This window comes from Paroedura picta, chromosome 4 (genome assembly GCF_049243985.1).
Source record: "Paroedura picta isolate Pp20150507F chromosome 4, Ppicta_v3.0, whole genome shotgun sequence".
In the NCBI taxonomy this organism is placed as follows: Eukaryota; Metazoa; Chordata; class Lepidosauria; order Squamata; family Gekkonidae; genus Paroedura; species Paroedura picta.
The window spans coordinates 139,656,999-139,671,691 of record NC_135372.1 but is presented as its reverse complement, the minus strand read 5'-3'; the positions used below and the strand labels follow the sequence as shown (position 1 = coordinate 139,671,691).

Sequence of the window (14,693 nt, the reverse complement as noted above, 5' to 3'; positions counted from 1 at the left end):
CTGAAGATGGCTAAACTGACTTGTATAACCAACAGTAAACCAACAATAAACCTCTAGACTGGTGGTTCTCAACCTTCCTCATGTCGCAACCCTTTAGTACAGTTCCTCATATTGTGGTAACCCTCCTTTTAATCTATTTTACTGTTTATAAATTTGTATTTCATATTTTGTAAAGGCCTATGGCTATATACAAATAAATGTATCTATCTATCTAAAATTATGCACGTGTTCCTTTCATAGAAATTAAACCGAAACTGACCAATGACATGAAGATCCATTGTTGGTGATTGTATATAAATTGGTTTTTCCCCCCGGGATTTCTCAGTTCACTTCTGCCTCTTGTCCCACCATGCCGATCTCAATATTTTCCGCTGTTCCAGGCAGACAAACACTCTCTCGATCTACCCTGCAAGGCTGTTGTGTGGATGGCCCCCACCCAGCCAAGCTGTTTGCCCTGCTGCAATGCCTATGAAAGGGTCATTTCACCCCCCAAGGGGGACCCGACCCACAGGTTGAGAACCACTGCTCTGGAGTAATATCGGGAACAATGGCATTTTTATAGGAACTATCTCATTAAATGAAAACCAAAATGAAAAGAAGAAAGAAGATTAGGAGTAGTTTAGGGTTGAGGGAAGGGGGTACGAGGGTGACTATGTCATGTAACTCAGTGGTCCCCAACCTTTCTGAGGTTGGGGACCGGCAGTGCAGCGGGCCCCGCCCGCGCATCGCGCATCGCTCATGCACAGCCGAAATCGTGCATGCACGGCACTTTCATGCATGCGCAAAAGTGCCATGCATGCACGATTTCGGCCACGCATGCGCAATGCGCGGCGCGGCCCTGCTTCCCTCTCCCCGCCCCCCCGCAGTAAGAAGCTTCCCGGGCTGCAATCTTGCGGCCTGGGAAGTTTTTTACTGCAGGGGGGGCGGGGAGAGGGAACCGTGGCCCGGCGCCATGGCCTTTGCGGCCCGGCACCGGGCCACGGCCCACAGGTTGGGGACCACTGATGTAACTTGCGTATTCTTTATCTATTTTCTCTTTCTGCCTTTATATGCAAAAATTAAAAAATCTTATATAAAAAAAGGAAAGTTCTTAATGGGCACAAACTGCAGCAAAGTCGCCTCCCGTGGAACCGAAGACGTCCGAAACACAGCAGATGCCCCGTGGCATTATGACAGGCCTGCTCTCCTAACAGCATCGTTTAGGGCCACTTGTGCAGAAAGCGTGAGACGAAGAATTTGGGATGGGGGATACGCAAGGCAGAGATGCACATTGGGGATCGCTTGTATACAGAAGGGCGATTTTACTCCGCAAATTGAGCTGGCAGAAATGATGCTGCTGGGGGGACGGGACACTGATCTCCAAACGGCAGAGGTCCTTTTTGTAAACAGACGTTCCCAGCGGTGGGGTTGGGAATGGCAGCCACGTCCGATCTTCCGGCCGTCAGGGAATGAACTCTGCATCTGGCAACAAACACAAGAACTGCTTAAACTCCCCAACAAGCACCCCCAGAAGTAGAGAGATGAAAGGATTTCCGGAGGATAGGCTCAATGTGTGGGACCAGGACCATCCGACATGGTCTTCTCTCCCGTGGGGTGAGATGGGGAAGTGGGCCTCCTAGACACCGCTGATCTTTATTTGGGGACACTGTTCCTCTCCACAGCTGCACATTAAAAAGCGCATGTTTGGTTCAACACTTTGATAAGAACATAAGAGATGCTACATTGCATCAGGCCCATGGCCCATCCTGTCTAACACTCTACATCAGGGGTAGTCAACCTGTGGTCCTCCAGATGTCCATGGACTACAATTCCCATGAGCCCCTGCCAGCGTTGACTACCCCTGCTCTACATCACAGAGTGGCCCCAAACTAGGAGTGACCAAACACCTGCAGCCAAGCAGCCCTGATGCCATCCCATCACCTGTTTGTAGGGATGACAGTCCCAGGTGGTATCTGGGGATCTCCTGGAATGAGAGCTTCTCGCCAGGCTAAGGAGACCAGTTCTGGCAAAAATGGCTGCTTTGGAGGGTAGACTCCATAGCATTCTACTCCCTGCCCCATATCTTGCTCATTCCCAGCTCCACCCCTAAAGCCTCCAGGTCTTTCCCAACCCAGAACTAGCAATCCAAGGGAGGGAGGGAGGGAGGGAGGGACGGAGGGAGGGAGGGAGGGAGGAAGGAAGGAAGGAAGGAAGGAAGGAAGGAAGGAAGGAAGGAAGGAAGGAAGGAAGGAAGGAAGGAAGGAAGGAAGGAAGGAAGGAAGGAAGGAAGGAAAAAGGGTAAGAAAGGAAGGAAGGAAGGGAGGGAGAGAGGGAGGAAGGAAGGAAGGAAGGAAGGAAGGAAGGAAGGAAGGAAGGAAGGAAGGAAGGAAGGAAGGAAGGAAGGAAGGAAGGAAGGGGGATACCAGTCCCCAGGGGGGTTCTGGAGATCTCCTGGAATTATAGCTGCTCCCCAGGAGTATTTCCCACCTCAGAGCTGGCAACCCTACCCATATATATGAATTGATTGAATCAATCAAAATGGTTCCATCCCACCTTTCTCCCCTTGACTTCCAGCTTTACCTCTTAGGAGCTCTTCGTAGCAATCCGAATGGACACAACCACCTGTGGGGCCAGGCTCTCCAGGCTGGCCTCTCGCCCCAGGAAATCCAGGAGAGCCGGTGCTGCCGGGGGCACCTTCGGATCCCTGCTTACCAAGTGGCACTTCCCCTGCTGGGCCTGGAGAAGGAAGACAGAAATCTCTCAGGCAACCTTGCACTAAGGGCTTCTGCTTCGAGACCAAAGGCCGGAGGGGAAGGGAACAGAAGAACCAAAGGGAAGCCATGTTGGATGAGGCCAATGGTCCATCCTCTGTGTCACACAGTGGCCAAAACCCAGGGGCCATCAGGAGGTCCACCAGTGGGGCAGGACTCCAGAAGCCCTCCCCCTGTTGCCCCCAAAGCACCAAGAATGCAGAGCATGAATGTTCCTGACAAAGTGTTCCATCTATACCTTGAGGCTAAGAGTCGCAGATGGACCTCTGCTCTGTGGGTGTATCCAATCCCTTCTTGAAACTGTTGCTGGGAGATCCATCTTAATTTCAGGAAATATCCAGGACCTTCCTTTCAACCCCATCCTCCCTAAATTTAGCTCATCAGTTAAGGAGATCACCAATGCTTGTACTGGGGGCCTTCTTGGAATACCGTGGCCCTGAGTTCCAGAGGTGAGGGACAGACTAAGTTACAAAGGCGGACTTTTTTCTTTCAGCAAAACCCGCTGGCCATTAATGAATTAACTAATATTTTTAATATATTCGATTTATAGGCCACCCATTCCACAGTGGGCTCAGGGCGGCTAATGAAACAACCGAGAGTAATGTAAAACTGTTAAAATCGAATCACATCTTGATTTGAAAAGATGGAACCCGAATATCCGTGGGGAGATTGTTTGAGGGAGGCGAATGGGGTAGACCACAGCAGAAAGTACCTGCCCTCAGCCTTAACCCTGGTGGAACAACCCCATTCTACAGGCCCTGCAGAGCTGTGCTAAGTCCCATTGGGGCCGGATCTCGGCCGGCAGATTGCTCCACCTGGTTGGGGCCACTGCTGAAAAGGCCCTGGCCCCAATTGACGAAAGCTGCACTTGTTTCAAGCCAGGGACTGCTGGGAGGTTTACAAGCTTGAGGATGTAAAGCTCTAATTGCAGTGGGGAATCCCCAGGGATCTGTCCTAGGAGAAGGATTGGTATGAGTTCTTCTTATTCATCGTCCTTCACACTGATGGGGCATTTCCCGTACCTGCCCAACCTCTCTGGCCTTGTGAGCCATCTTCACGAAGTCCAGAAGAACCCTTTTCCCCCTTGGGGCCCGGAGAACCTGTTGGATGAGAGAGAAAAGAGTCATTGGCTTGTGTCTCACGGCTGGACCCATTGTCCTTCCATGAATCGGAAGTGCTTGCGAGTTCCAGGAGAGCTTCACCGGAACCTATGAAGATGCCTCCAACTGAATCAGACCCCTTGGTCTATCCAGGGCAGAGTCTGCGCTTACTTTTTTATTCCATTGTCAATCCTGTTGAATTCAGATCGCTTTGAACTTGGGTCTTCCTCTACTCCCTCCTCCCCATTGAAACAGGAAAGTCTTCTGCACGTGGTTAGGGAGGCTCAGAAGAGGGGGGGGGAGGCAAATGGAGACTCTTTCTTTGTTTTCTTGAAGGGGGAGGGGAGAGGATCCAAGAAGTCAGAGGAGGGAGGAAAAAAATCCTTTCTTCTCTTGAGGGGGGGGGGGAATGAAGAAGGCACACAAAAAAATCCAAGGCCGACAGAAGTTGAGAGAACTTAGGGGCTTCTCCTTTAAGGCAGGCTTGTCACATGACCACCTGTAGCCAATCACGGGTCCTCTACCACGGAGGAGAGCCCAGATTCAAAACAATGCGATTTTCTGAATATATTCAGGATTTTCAGCACTCCAAGATATCACACAATAAAGGTAGGGTCACTCCGGGTCAATCCTTCTTACTGCAGAAAGAAAATTAAAATTGCCCCAAATCCAAACGGAAATCGCATTCTGTGTAGAGGGCAGGGACTGAATCGATCTGGGGCTGGAATAAAAGCTCCGTGCAGTTTACACCCAGGTCAGCACTGTCTACGCAGACGGGCAGCTGCTCTCCATGGTGTCAGGCGGAGGGAGGTCTTTCACATCACAGACTGCCAAGTCCTTGAACTGAAGAAGCTGGGGATTGAACCGGGGACCTTCTGCATGTCATGCAGATGCTCTGCCACTGAGCCACAACCCCACCCCTTTGGTATAGGCTACTACAGGTAGGGATGCCAGCCTCCAGGTGGGACTTGCAGAGCCCCTGGAATTATAGCTCATCCCGGGGCAACAGAGATCAGTTTCTTCTGCAGAAAATGGCTGCTTTGGAGGGGGGATTTCCTAGCATGACACTCTCTGAGGTCCTTCCCCACTCCAAACCCCACCCACTCCTAGCTCCACCCACAAAGCCGCCCGATCTATCCCAGCCCAGAGCAGGCAGCCTCAAAACACAAAATGGAATACGATGCTGGGATTGGCTTTCCTACCAGACATTCACATTTGCTCAGGATCCCTTGGCCATCTGCTCAAATTCTTTCCCCCAATCTCTGTGTTTTAAAGATCCTGGAGGGGGCAAGGGAAGGTGATTGTAAGCTGCTTTGAGACTCCTTTGGGTAGTGAAAAGTGGAGTATAACAACCAACTCTTCTTCTGAAGAAGAAGTAAGCAGTGACTCATGAGAACACCTCCCCTGCCACAAATGTTGTGAGTCTTTAAGGTGCTTCTGGACTCCTGTTCTTTTCTGCTGCTACAGACAGACAAACACAGCTACCCTCTTGATCTATTTCTCATTTAGCCGTACAGAATGGAAAGCCATCAATTTTGTGATAAAAGGACAGGAACTCTCATTCTAGCCATATCTGAAGAAGTGAGCAATGACTCACAAAGTCTTCTCCCCTGCCACAAATTTGACACATCTTTTTGGTGCTCCTGGACTCCGGCTTTTTTCCTACTGCAACAGACAGATTAACACAGCTCCCCGTCCTGATCTATCCCCTGAAGAGAGCAGGGACTCCCGGAAGCTCCTCCCCTGCGTCTACATTTTGATCCTTTTCAAGTTGCTCCTGGAAGCTTTGCTCTTTCCTGCTGCTACAGACCGACCAGCGTGGCCACCCGTCTCAATGGATCACAAAAGGAGGACAAGAAAGCCCAGTTATTTGTCCATCCATGATGCCCGCTTGGAGATGCTTCCCACCAGAACATCAGCATAATCAGTTGTAACTCCAAGCAACTTCAGGAGCTACTAAATATCAGAACGCGGGGACCAACCCACCCAAATCGCTTCTCCAAAACCTGACAATTAAACCTCCAAATTTGCACTCTTGGCGATAACGGGACGGGGAATTGTTGAGCAAAGAAGGAAGCTGAAGCATCCATCCCTGGGCCAAACCGGCTCTCTTCCGCTCTAACGACAACGCAGCGGGTGCTCTGTTCTGGAGCGGTGTCGAAAGGAGAAGGGTGTGTGTGTGTGTGTGTGTGTGTGTGTGTGTCTCTGAACAGATGGAGGCTTAATCTTTGCATTAAAACCAGAGGCACTGCCAGGATGACTCTGCGTTTGCAAGAGGACAAAAGTGTCACAGCAACGTCGCCTCCCTGCAAATTGGGGTAGCTCTTTGCTCCGGGCTGAGAGGGCAGGGAGATAAGCCGGATGTCTTCTCCGAAGCCCGGTAAAGAACCAAGTCCCAAAATAAAGCTGGCTTGCATGTGTTTGCCGACAGAGTCTGGCAATAAGCTTCTTTTCAACACAGGGGAGGTCTCGGAATACTGTTATATTTTAACAGGCTTCGTGCAACCAAAATTGCTGAAGAAATCTGAGGGCTTGTGATGTCAGATGTCCTGATCCCTCAGGCCAGAAGGATCTGATTCGGTGAAGGTTCAAGGGGGTGGTAGGTGACAGTGGATGAGTGATGGGGCTGTGAGTGTCCTGCCTAGTGCGGGGGGTTGGGCTAGATGACCCAGGAGGACCCTTCCAACTCTGTGATTCTAGGATTTGAGCTGGGCTAAGGGGGGCGGGCAGGCTGTGGCTAAGTGGTAGAGCATCTACGAGGCATAAGAAGGAACATAATAGAAGCCATGTTGGATCAGGCCAATGGCCCATCTGGTCCGACACTCTGTGTCCCAAGACCCAGGGGCCATTAGGAGGTCCACCAAGAGGGCCAGAACTCCAGAAGCCCTCCCACTGTTCCTCCCTACCCAAGCACCAAGAATTCAGAACATGGCTGCCTCAGACAGAGTGTTCCACCTATACCTTGGGGCTAATAACCACTGGTGAGCGTTGGCTCCAGATGTTTCTCCAATCCCTTCTGGAAGCCATCCATGCTTGTAGCTGCCGCCACTTCCTGCAGTGGTGAACTCCATGCGTGGAAAGTCCCAAACTGAGTCCTTGGCACCTCCCTTTAAAGGGACCAGGCAGTGGGTGACAAGAAAGACCACTGCTGAAGACCCTGGAGAGTCACCTGCCAGTCTGATTAGACCACTGATCTTAAGGGGCCCAGAGTGTGATTCAAAATGCCTGATTGCCACCCTCCCAGCCTGTAAGAAAGGTACTCATTAGTTCGAGTTAATTAATTAATTATATTTATATACCACCCTCCCTGAAGGCTCAGGGTGGTTCACGTGAAACAGAAACAATACGGATAACTTAGTTTAACAATGACAATACCCCGTTCTCCTGGATATCCGTCTCTGCCCGGCTGTCCAGGCATCCCTACTTCTCCTCGTTCTCCTTTCATGCCGGGGGGTCCGGGAAGCCCTGGGGGGCCGGGTTCTCCTGCCTTCAGCTTGTCTTCCCAGATGGGAGCTGGCTTCCTGGCGTGATCATGGATGGAGGAGTCAAACTTCAAAACGTGAGCTGGAAAGGAACAGAGAGAGAGAGAGAGAGAGAGAGAGAGAGAGTTTACTCTTAGTGCACCTGTTGCATCTCTGAATCATAGAATTGGAAGGGGCCATACAGGCCATAGAATCCTAGAATCCTAGAATCATAGAGTGGGAAGGGGCCATAGTGGCCATCTAGTCCAACCCCCTGCTCAACGCAGGATTAGCCCTAAGCATCCTAAAGCATCCAAGAAAAGTGTGTCTCCAACCTTTGCTTGAAGACTGCCAGTGAGGGGGAGCTCACCACCTCCTTAGGCAGCCTATTCCCCTGCTGAACTACTCTGACTGTGAACATTTTTTTTCCTGATATCTAGCCTATATCGTTGTACTTGTAGTTTAAACCCATTACTGCGTGTCCTGCGTGAATGTGTCACTGGATTTCGGAACGGGGAAGGGGAGGGGCCCCGGGTGGGCGTGTCCACAGCTCTGCTTCCCAACCATATTCAGCACGATTTCACCACTTCTGGCGTTTCTGGCAGCCTGAAGAATGTTTCAGGGGCTTCTCAATGATAAAAAAGCCAAGAATGGCCACACTATCCAATGAGATCAGGACCCTGCAGCACCTCAGACAGTTCCGCAGGGCCCGTACTTCCTTACTATTTTGGAGGAAGCTGTTCTTTAAGACAGGAATGGGCACGGATAAGGCCTGACTGATAGGAAACTAATTTATTCAGAGGGAGAGAAAAGCTAGAGAGAGAAAAAAATTGAAATTAATCGTGTGGCAATCCTGATGCTAATCAGATTACTAGAAAACGGAAAGGGATAATTTACTAAAGTGCTGCCTCCTGGCAGAATGATTTACATATTAGCCCTTGCGTAGACAAAACCACACGATCCAATTATCAAGGAAGAGTCTGGCTCCTTCTGCTAGGGTTATGCAGTTCCTAGAGGTCTCCACGGTGGACCCAGAGGGCTTCAGCAGACACTATAGAGTCCCCCCTCCAAAGCAGCCCTTTTCTCCGGGGGAATTGATCTCTGTCACGTGGAGATGAGCTGTAAAACCAATGGATCCCCTTGTTTCACCCGGAGACTGGCATCACTAAGAGTTTTGTGGAGGGGAGGGACTCAGCAAGATCCCCTTCCTTCCTTCCTTCCTTCCTTCCTTCCTTCCTTCCTTCCTTCCTTCCTTCCTTCCTTGCTTCCTTCCTTCCTTCCTTCCTTCCTTCCTTCCTTCCTTCCTTCCTTCCTTGCTTCCTTCCTTCCTTCCTTCCTTCCTCCTTCCTTCCTTCCTTGCTTCCTTGCTTCCGCCCTCCTTCCTTCCTTCCTTCCTTCCTTCCTTCCTTCCTTCCTTCCTTCCTTCCTTCCTTCCTTCCTTCCTTCCTTCCTTCCTTCCTTCCTTCCTTGCGTCCTTCCTGGAGATCACTTGTTAACAGGGTTGTCACCTCCAGGTTGGGAAAAAAACTGGAGATTTTGGGGGTGGAGCCGGGAGGGGGCAGGATTTGGTATGGGGAAGGACCTCATTGGAGTAGAATGCTAGGGAGTTAAAAACTGAATGAATGAACGAACAAATGAATAAATGAATAATAGACGGCTGTTAACGTGTGTTATTTGTTAATACGTGCTCTGTGTTTTGAAGAAGAGTCTCCGCTTCTTGCACATTTCTGCTACTGTGTGTCTTGTTTGTTGTTCCCACCTGGAGGCTAAAATAAATGGACTGGGAGGGGTAGGTTCCGGTGAAAAACACAAACTGTGAAACAGTACAGATGCACTGGGACAACAATGGCAATAATAAATCAAGGAAAGGTCGTCTCTCTTCAATTTCAGTTGTTTTTTCAATCCTTCATATAAGTCCCAACTCGTTTCACCTGTTGGCTTTATTAAGGGACAAATATAAGCGTTTCAATGCAAAAAAGCTTGTCTCTTGGACAGTACGTAAGGTCGTATTAATTGCAGCTCTTAGCTAATGGCGTTCCAGACGTGAAGGGTTAAAAAAAGAACTGAAATTGAAGAGAGACGACTTTTCCTTGATTTATTACTGCCATTGTTGTCCCACCTGGAGGTTGGCAACCCTAACTCCCATGGATTTCAGGAACGTTCACATTGAAAAGATTTGTCAGCACCCCCAGAGTGGCCAGTTCCTCTGGGAGCCCAGTGGGCTGCCCAAGTTGACGGAGACAGTTGCTCTTACACTGTATCAGACGCTCGCAAGCCTGGTTCACCAAGTGATAGATGGTAGCTATGGACTGTGGTTCGCCCTAAGAGGGAAAAGGACACAAAAAAAGTCAGCGTGCACATCAAGCATGGCAGGCAGAGCACAACAGTGGCCCCAGAGAGAGAGAGAGAGAGAGAGAGAGAGAGAGAGAGAGAGAGAGAGAGAGAGAGAGAGAGAGAGAGAACACCTGGGGGCTTTTTGCACGCCTTCAAAATCGCACAATGGTTGCTAATTGAAAACGCTATTGATTTGCCATAACGCACGACGTCGTCGACAATCTGCCACACACCTGAAACCAATCTGCAAAAAGCGCTTCCTTGTAGCGCTTTCAGGGAAATCCCCAAAAGTGGATTCACCCTCCGGAAAGCGATACACTCCTGCAACCAATCTGCAACACTAGCGAAAAAGACCTGTGCGTTAACATTGTTGCGGTTTCTACAAAGTCCCTCCCCCTGGCTCTCTTCTCTGATCTTCCGGCGAAGCGATCGCCATTTTTTTTTCCTCCGAGCGAGCGGGGATAAACGCACCAGCGAGCCTCTTTCTGTTTAGAGGCTTCCCTGGCTTCAGTCCCTCCCCTTTAGTCACTAAGCACAAACCACAGAAAAGCACGTTTGCTGAAGTATTTTCCCTTTATTTTTTGTACACATTCATTCAGCCGAAAATCGGGCCCGTGAGAGGGGGGGGGGATTTTTTTTTTTCACTCGGAGGCAGCGTGGCAACGATCAAACGATCAAACGACAGCTCAAACACACCAGGCAGCTGGATGGGTCTCTCCGTTGCAACGAATCTACCCAGATTCGTTGCTATGGGTCTGTTTTTTTTTTTAAAACCTTTCTTAAAGGGAAAGGGGCTGTTTGGGAGCATGCTAACGGCTGCCCATTGGCTGCTTGACGGCCAGGGGCGGGACGAGCTTGGCAATAGCGCTTCCTTTCTAGCGATTTCTGCCGAGACTAGAAGCCTGTGGGAAACGCTACAAAACGCAACTGGATTCCACCACAAAGGCAGGTATGCATAATGACGAATTCCACTACTTTAAATGGCGATTTTTCATTCAGTGACCAATTTGCAACAAAGATCCCGGTGCGTAAAGCCCCCTGGTTTATTCAGGCCAAGGTAGCACATCAGGAGGAAATTCAAGCCAAAAACTTGCTTCTTGAAATGCTATCTTTCTAAATCAGTTTAGAAAGTTTGCTAACTCAGAGGAACAGGGATACTCGTGATGGCCTGGTGGTAAAGAAAATGATTGCAACCTTCTGATTGAGCATACAGCTATTAGGGATTGGCTGTAATTCTACATCCTGTCCTGGTTCAAGTCTTTGGTTCTGACCAGGCAGAGAAGACGGCCTGTTCCTCTCTAGAATGTAGTTTTTGATAAGCTCTCTCACAAAATTAAAATTTATTTTATAGCTAAGTTCTTCGGGAGGTAGAGTGGGGAGGCAGAGACCCCAGGCTATTGGCTCATCCTGCAAGGGGCATCATCTTTCCCAGCCTCCAAGGAAAGGGTATTTAACACTATGTGATCCTATTGTTCTCTGCACAGATTTGGGAACTCCCCTGTGTCTCTATTTCTTCTGTAGTAAAAATATGAAAAGGTTTTTCTCTCAGTGTGATTCACTGGGGCTGGGCACAAGAACCCTTATTTGGCCATTTGGCTATCACTTGTAGCTCATCTTTGTGTTCTGGGAGGGCACAGGCCACTGGATTGCCAGGGACAGCATCCAACGAGCATGCCCCCCTCTCCTGAAAGACTCACCCATGACTGAAAATGCATTTCTCTCGGATCTGTTTTGTAGCAGCATTGAGTGGATTTAGGACTTGGGACCATTTTAATGGGTCCGGGATCGAATGACACAGGTCTCCCCATGGGTGTGTTTGTAGATTCGTGGCCCATCCTGTACCTAAGGAATTGAAAGCATCCCAAAAATGGCTCCATAGTTGAGTTCCTGGGTAAAATCAGGCAAATGGTGACTGATGGGGACGCAGGGAATTCCATACCACTGGGGGGCAGTTTGCACTCTGGTGTAATGATGTCACTTCCGGTCCAACCCAGAAGTGACATCATCTCATGAGGCATCAAGTCTAGCATTCGCCCCAAATTCTATGACGTCGTATCTGAGGAATTGTGCGTGCACACAAAATCTTATACCTTGAATAAAATGGTGTTTACTGTGTATACTCGAGTATTAGCCTACTTTTCCAGCACATTTTTAATGGTGAAAAAGCCCCCCAAGGCTTATACTCAAGTGAAGGTCTCCCACTTACCTGTTATTGTTGATACTGTGGTAAAATTAGGTGCCTCGGCTAAAATTCGGGGTGGCTTATACTCGAGTATATACGAGGGTATTCTGTGGCTTCGGACCCACGCGGTGACCCACTTGAATCAAAATTCTACGGGTAACCATAGAGTTTTGGGGAAATGCTAGAGTGCCATCCAGGGTGATTACACCCTACCTCCAAAGGCACAGAACAAATATTCCATGAGGATCAAGTTTAGGTTTGCCAGGCCGAGCTCGGTGGGCATCAGGAGGGTTAGGGCCAGGAACATGTGGAGAGGGCTGGCTTTGTGAGCATGATGATGTCACTTCCAAGGGAAATCTGGCAGTGAGGGTGGTAGCTCTGGGAATTTCCAGAAACTCTATGGTAAATCCATGTTGTGGGTCTGCCTGCCCCCCTTGGGTGAGGAGGAAATGAGCTGACTTTGGCAGCCAAGGCAGGAGGCCCATCAATAATTTGTATTTTCCAAGGAATGAATATTGGACATTTTGTTTGGGCTCTGAACAGCCACATGAATATGACATTAATAATCTGCTATTCAAAACAATAGTAAATCAAAAACTCAATTGCATCCCCCTAGGAAGCTGTCATCCGGCAGAGGCTGAAATATTAATTTGAACAAACATGGCTAGTAAATGGATCCATTTCTCACTCTGTAATGAAGGCTGCTCTCACCAATCATTTCTCTGGGATTGAATAAGTAACCTCCATTTGAAACAGCTCCCCTTCATAGGTCAGTAAATAAAATCCATTCCCCGCGGCAGACGATCAAGTCAACCAAATCGCAGAAAAGGGCTCAAAAAACGGACATTGCTGGTCTCCATAAAAGCTTCGAACGAAATGAAAACAGAAACCGGTATCAAACCGTGGGAGTTCCAATGTCTCCATTCGGATTGATGGTGCCGTCCTCCAGAAAATGAGAGGAAAACTGGGCAGGATGCCCAAGAAATAGAAGTGAAAACAAAAATGGTGTCACATCACCAAAGGCGACCACGGTGGTTGTGGGTGTGGGAGGGGGGAGATCAGAAATCTTAACTTATCAGGGGTGCAATAAAGCAGTGTTTAAGAAACCCCCAAAAAATGCCAAAGGGAAACCATAAAGTGCCCTGCACCTGTTTCGGATGATGGCTGCGGAGGGAACTGAGACGGAATTTAAAAGCTGCTGGTTAAGTAAAAACCAAAGAAAACCGCAGTAGGAATTCAGCGCAGTTTGAGCACCTGTGAGGAGCAGGCAAGCGGGAGGGATCCTTCGCCCTATAGCTAGCCATCTCCTCCCCTCTGCCCCCCCCCCCTTGTTTTCACGGTGGGGATTCAAGAGAGGTAAAAATCCCAGATGGAGAAGTGCATGTTTTGTGTGTTTGCAGATTCAGGTTCAGCCGTATCAAACTCCTCTGCGTTTTTTTGTCAAAAGTCACTAAACAACAACTGTGACGCCAGATGGGATGAGCAGATCTTTGGCACATCTTGTTCTGAGGGAGCTTTTGGTGAATTTGAATGCAGGCCCCCACCCCAAAGAAAGTCAGCTGCCTGCACATCACGCATGTATCCCGCCCTTCTTATTTCGGAGTCTCCTCCATGGTCAAAAGGCTGTCAACGGCTGCTCTAGTGTTCTAGCATTTACAATCACGTCTTACCCAGACCCCATCGGATACTCACACAGACCCCTCGCCTTCTCTTGCAAGATAAGAGGGCAGCCATGATGGTCTGCAATGGGATGGCTAGTTGGCTGAGTTTAAATATGCAAAGGTGGGGAGCACCGGCAGCTTAAAGAATAAATTGCTTTACTGAGAATAGAAACCAACTTTGGAGAGAGAGAGAGAGAGAGAAGAGAGATAGTCCTAGAAGTCTAACTGACTGTTGTTTTTCTTCTGGAGGCAAGCAGGGAGGAAGTATGCTTCAAGGAAGTCTCCAACTGAGCCAATCAGGACAAGGAGGATTTGACAAATATTAGGAAGTTCCTCATCTAAATATTCTAACTGCACCTCTCCTCCCATGTTCCTGTAGGATATTCTTCAGATGCTGTTGAATCAGGCATGCTACAGATCTTGCATATGCCAATGAGATTTGGGGAGTCTAAGCTTTTGAGAGTCTGATGATGTCTGCGATGACTCTTGAAAGCTTCTACCCCTCAAAATCTTGCGGCACTCTGAGGCTGTTCTCAGCTCAGATCTAGCTGTTCTTCTAAGACAGTGGTTCTTGTGCCAGCTTTGCATGTCTGTGGTCGGGCACCCTCTGCCACAAAATCAGAGCTGGCCAACACGGCTATCAGCAAAGAAAACCAAAGACACTTACCTTTTCTCCCCTTTCTCCTTTTGGACCTGGCAGCCCCTGGAGAGGAGAAACACAAAACACGATGATTTCTTTGGGAGATGCCAAATGAAAAACAGAAAGGTTACAGTCAAAGAACCATTAACACCTCCCCCTGCTCCGGGGGCAACACATTTAAGAGTTGACTTCTGGTGTGATTCTCCCGGGAAACCCGTAAGGACATAAGACATTTTGTGTCTCCTTTTCAAAACGCCTTCTGAAGCCAAACCATCTTTCTGCAGGCCTTCTGGAGTAGCAATATTTGGGAAACGGAGCCGTTCCTGACTGATCTGTGAACCTGCTTCGCCTCTGGGGGGTGCATTTGGGAAAAAACTTGAGAGCAGCCAAGAGGATGAGGGGGTTGGAGCACCGTCCCTATGAGGAAAAGTGGAAGAGGCTAGGATTTTTCTGATCAGAAAAGAGACAACGAAGGGCGGATATGAGAGAGGTTTCTAAAATTATGCATGTGGCGGAGAGAGAGGACAAGGAGAGGGTTTTCTCCTTCGCCTTAGAAGCTGCCGCT

At 49.0% G+C, this 14,693-nt stretch overlaps 1 protein-coding gene across 2 annotated transcripts in view; it reads right to left on the bottom strand.

The window, feature by feature from the left end:
* Positions 1-979: 979 nt before the first annotated feature.
* The window catches only part of COL20A1 (collagen type XX alpha 1 chain), a 142,657-nt gene continuing 128,943 nt past the window's right edge, over positions 980-14,693 (bottom strand). For both annotated transcript variants that reach the window (XM_077335837.1, XM_077335838.1), the window contains 6 exons: positions 14,156-14,191; positions 9,566-9,632; positions 7,226-7,414; positions 3,773-3,850; positions 2,560-2,715; positions 980-1,461 (listed from right to left, as the gene is read on the bottom strand). In XM_077335837.1, the coding sequence (XP_077191952.1) occupies positions 1,442-1,461; positions 2,560-2,715; positions 3,773-3,850; positions 7,226-7,414; positions 9,566-9,632; positions 14,156-14,191 (546 nt within the window). In that variant the 3' untranslated portion in view covers positions 980-1,441. The remainder of the gene's footprint in view (positions 1,462-2,559; positions 2,716-3,772; positions 3,851-7,225; positions 7,415-9,565; positions 9,633-14,155; positions 14,192-14,693) is intronic.